The sequence below is a fragment of the Pelobates fuscus genome, chromosome 2, assembly GCF_036172605.1.
Source record: "Pelobates fuscus isolate aPelFus1 chromosome 2, aPelFus1.pri, whole genome shotgun sequence".
In the NCBI taxonomy this organism is placed as follows: domain Eukaryota; kingdom Metazoa; phylum Chordata; class Amphibia; order Anura; family Pelobatidae; genus Pelobates; species Pelobates fuscus.
In genome coordinates, this window is record NC_086318.1 from 2,564,615 (window position 1) to 2,569,593 (window position 4,979).

At 53.6% G+C, this 4,979-nt stretch overlaps 1 protein-coding gene across 1 annotated transcript in view; it reads right to left on the reverse strand.

Annotated features, from left to right (window-relative positions):
* LOC134585612 (low density lipoprotein receptor adapter protein 1-B-like) overlaps positions 1–3,849 on the reverse strand; it is a 32,876-nt gene extending 29,027 nt beyond the window's left edge. Inside the window, exon 1 of the mRNA XM_063441057.1 lies at positions 3,792–3,849. Coding sequence (XP_063297127.1) covers positions 3,792–3,849 — 58 coding nt within the window. The remainder of the gene's footprint in view (positions 1–3,791) is intronic.
* Positions 3,850–4,979: the final 1,130 nt, after the last annotated feature.

The following is a 4,979-nucleotide window of genomic DNA, read 5'->3' on the forward strand; positions in this document are numbered from 1 at the left end:
GTGCACCTCGGTTCTTCCGTAACATGCTGGCACAATATACAATATACATTGACATATGGAGTTAGGGACACATAACATTGAATATACGAGTTTCGGGTGGCTGCTTCTGCCACAATGCTCCCCCAGAACCAAGCCAGCATACACAGTCTGATCCCAACGGATCGGCTTGGGGATGTCTGGAGGAGTACCCACAGATCACTTGTCTAGTTCCGTTTGCCGGGATAACCCGTCAGCATTTCCATTGAGCTTCCCCGGGCGATATTGGATATTGAAATCAAAGGGCTGAAGCGCCAAGCTCCAGCGCAGCAGCCTGGCATTGTCTCCTGACACCCGGTTCAGCCAGACCAACGGGTTGTGATCTGTGAGCAGGGAAAATGTTTGTCCATACAAATAGGGCTGTAATTTCTTGAGGGCCCACACCACGGCAAGGCATTCCTTTTCGATGGCGGCGTAGCTTACTTCTCTGGGTAAAAGCTTTCGGCTGAGGTAAGCTACTGGGTGTTCACCGCCATCGGCTCCGATCTGGCTCAGTACTGCTCCCAATCCGAACATGGAGGCGTCTGTATGGACGAGAAAGCGTTTAGTCGGATCGGGAGCAGCCAACACAGGGGCATTAACAAGGGCATTTTTTAGGAGTTGGAAGGCCTGCTCACACTCTGGGGCCCATACTACTAGTTTGGGAAGGTTCTTGCGGGTCAAGTCGGTAAGGGGCTTGGCTAGGGCGCTGTAGTTAGGTACAAACTTTCGGTAATATCCTGCCGTCCCCAAAAAGGCTAGTACCTGGGTTTTAGTGCGGGGGGTTGGCCATTTAGCTACGGCCTCTATTTTGGCTGGTTCGGGTTTTTGGTGGCCGCTGCCTACTCTGTGTCCGAGGTATTGGACCTCGGCCATCCCTATGTGACATTTACTGGGCTTGAGGGTCAGTCCGGCTTCCCGGATGCGGTCTAGTACTGCTCCGATATGGTCTAGATGATCGGTCCAGGAGTAACTAAAGATGGCTATGTCGTCTAGATAGGCGCAAGCATATTCCTGAAACCCGTCCAATAGTCGGTCCACCATCCTCTGGAAGGTGGCCGGGGCGTTCTTCATCCCAAATGGCATGACCCGGAATTGGTACAGGCCAAATGGGGTGACGAAGGCCGACTTGGGGATGGCGTCCTCGGCTAGAGGAATTTGCCAATACCCTTTACACAGATCGATGGTGGTTAAGTATTTCCCCCTAGCCATTTTGTCTAATAGCTCGTCTATCCGGGGCATGGGATAGGCATCGGATATGGTTTTATCATTGAGCCTCCGGTAATCTACACAGAAGCGGGTAGTTCCATCCCGCTTCGGCACAAGTACTACGGGGGATGCCCAGGGGCTATCGGAATGCTCAATTACCCCTAACTGCAACATTTCCTTCAATTCCTTGTACATGTTCCCCCTCACTGCTTCGGGAATGCGGTATGGTGGTTGACGGAGTGGGATCGGGTCTAGGGTTTCTACCCGATGGGTAGCTAACGGGGTATACCCCGGGAGGTTGGAAAAAGTGGCTCCTTTTTCCCTAATTAAAGTTTGGGCCTGAGCTTTTTCTTGGGGATTCAAGCGGTCTCCTAGCTGTACGGCTGCGAGATCCTCTTGTAGCGTTCCTCGGGCCAGCATGTCAGGAAGGGGTAGGTTATCTGTGTCCTCTGCGGCCGAGGCGCAGATGGCGGATACTTCCTCTGTGCGCTCGTGGTAGGGCTTCAGCATGTTCACATGGAACATGCGTCTGTCCCCGGTCCCGGCGCAGGGGCCGATTATATAGGTGGTATCGCAGACCTGCTCTACCACCTTGAATGGGCCCCGCCAGGAAGCCTGCAGCTTGTCAGTAGGGACAGGGCGTAGGACTAGTACTTTCTGGCCGACCTGAAAGCTGCGGTCCCTGGCTCCCTTATCATACCATTGGCGCTGGCGTGTCTGGGCCGCCTGGAGGTTGTTGCGCACAGCCCGGGTCAATTCCTCCAGGCGGTTCCGGAACTCCAACACATAAGGTACGATAGGGGTGCCGTCAATGGTCGTTCCCCCCTCCCAGTGTTCCCTTATCAGGTCTAGGGGTCCCCTTACCCTCCTTCCGAACAACAGTTCGAAGGGAGAGAACCCTGTGGATTCTTGGGGCACCTCTCGGTAGGCGAACAGGAGATGGGGTAAGAACCGCTCCCAGTTCTTCTGAGTGGCTACGAACGTGCGGATCATTTGTTTTAAGGTCCCATTAAACCGTTCGCAGAGGCCATTGGACTGGGGGTGGTATGGGGAATTAAGGATAGCTCGGACGCCGCATACTTTCCACAGCTGTTGCGTGACCTCAGCCGTGAATTGGGTACCCTGATCTGAAATGATCTCCCGGGGGATCCCCATACGGGTAAATATACGCATGAGGGCGTCTACTATGGTCTCTGCGTGTACATTCGTCAGGGCTACTGCTTCGGGGTACCTAGTGGCATAGTCTACCACGGTCAATATGTATTTCTTACCGGACGGGCTTTTTTGCCTCAGTGGTCCGATAATGTCTACCGCTACCCGGCTAAAGGGTTCTTCAATAATGGGCAGGGTGTGTAGTTTGGCCTTGTATCGGTCCCCCCGCTTTCCTACTCTCTGACAGGTATCACAGGTATTACAGTACTGCTTAATGTCCTGTGATATCCCGGGCCAGAAGAAGTTCTGTAATAGCCGATGTTTGGTTCGGCTGATCCCTAGGTGTCCGGACATGGGAATGTCGTGGGCGATCCGCATTAACTCTCGTCGATACTTTCGAGGCACAATTAACTGTTTAATGGGTACAGGAATGGATCCGGCTACTACCTTTTCGGCATACCGGTATAATAACCCCTTATCCCAAGCATATCTCTCCCCCTCTCTGCCAGTCTGGTCTTTATCTATCCTGTCCTTGTAAACTTGTAGGGACGGGTCCAGGGCGACCTCGCTACCAAATTCTAATGGGGCAGCCCAGGGTAATACAGTGTGATCAGGGGGGTTTGTGCTTACCTGAGCCTCAGAGTCAAGGTGGGGTGCCGTGGTGCGAGCCTGTTGGCGGGTGACGACCGGGTAAGCTTCCTGTGGAGGAGGCCGGGTAACAAAAGCGGAAGTTAGCTCCCCCAAATCGTTCCCCAAAATCACATCGGCAGGTAGATCCTGCATCATCCCCACTTCAATTTGTCCTGCCCCCGCTCCCCAGTCCAAATGTAGTTTAGCAGTGGGTACCTTGTAGATAGCTCCCCCTGCCACTCGAACGGCAATACAATCCCCAGTGAGATGGTTCGGGGCCACTAAATGGTTCCGTACCAGAGTGATGGTGGCCCCAGAATCTCTTAACCCCTCCAGCCGCTTGCCCTCCACATGGACCACTTGCCGGTGGCCCTGGCGGTTGTCTGAGGCCGCCTGGACGGGGTTTACCTCATGGAGGGTGCCCAAGGGTTCTTCTATTTGGGTAGAGGTGAAAGGTTGAGCCCAGGGCCGGCCTTGATAGCAGTGTACCGCCGCTCGGGGGTTGGTTGGTGGTCGTTGAGGGGTCCAGGCTGGCCTGGCCCGGTTTTGGGGACAGTCTCGTTGCATGTGACCCAGCTGGTTACATGCATGGCACCGGACAGACGCCCGGTTGTTGTACCTGGGGGGTTGGTTCTGGTAGGTCCCCCCTGGTCGGGGTGGATTTGCTGGGGTAAGCTGGGGAACAGCGGGCGTAGGTTGCACTCTACTGGAGAACTGCTGTTCCCGCCGGGAGTCCTGATGCTCATCTGCTAGTTGAGCGGCCTCATGCAGAGTACGGGGTTTACGGTCTCTTACCCAGATCTGTAACTTTGGAGACACACGGTTGTAGAACTGTTCCAGCATCATCAACTGCTTGATCTCTTGGGCCGTGACGGCTTTGGCTGCCTCAAGCCACCCGTCAGCTGCCCGTTGTAGGCGGTGTGCAAATTCTGCATGCGAGTCTTTTGCTGATTTGGGTAATTCCCGGAACTGTGTTCGGTATGCTTCAGGTGTAATGGCATACCGTGCGAGCAAGGTTTGTTTTACCTTCTGATAGTCTCGGATATCCTCCGCCGGCATAGCTCGGTAGGCATCTGCTGCGCGGCCGGATAGGTTACCCGCTAGCACTCGTACCTGTTCTTCAGGGCTAATGGCATGCAGCTGGCACAAAAGTTCAAAGTTCTGTAAATAGCCATCAATGTCCCCCTCGGTATCATTAAACGCCTTGAATACCTGGTACGGTATTTTAGCTTTCGCTGGCGGGGTGGGGGCTGATGTTGCGCTTCCCTGCGCTGATCGCTGCATAAAGAGAGCCTGTACATCGTTGTACACCTGGTCTGCTTTCTGTGCTGCCATGGCTGGTGAGAATAGAGCCATCCTGGCCCGATATTCTCTGGTAAACTCAGTTTCTTCCCCCTCCCTTGGAGGAGCTGCAGCAGCTGCGACTCTGTCTCCTTCCATGAGTTCTGCGATTAGGATAGCCTTTGTTTTGTTGCTTGCTATCCTCCCTCTCGCTTCCAGTAACTCTTTTAGCGTATCCCGTTTCAAGAGGGTATAATCCGTTTCCATTCAGTCCTTTAATTCCTGCTGAATGCCTCTTGCTGTGTAGTACGATCCCGTCGCTTGCCACCAATTGTAGCGGAGTAGAGGTACGATCCAAAGTAGCTCCGCTGGTAGACAGGAACAGCAATCCAATACAGGTATCAAACGGGTAGCGTGGTTACAATCCCTTCCCTCCAAGAACTAGACGACACATAGCTTGGAGGTCAACTGTCAGCTTTATTCACACAATTTCTTTTATGGCTTTTTCCCATGCAAGGGAGGTAACTCAAAACAACCAATCACCTCACAATCACCTCCCCTCCCTCTCCTCCCCTTAGATTAACAGGTAAATTAATTAGAGGGAACCGAGTTTTCCCCAGTTTCTGAATGACCCCTAAATACGGGGGGTACGGGGATACACGAGGGGTCCCCTGGTAGGTCTGCTCTGGGTG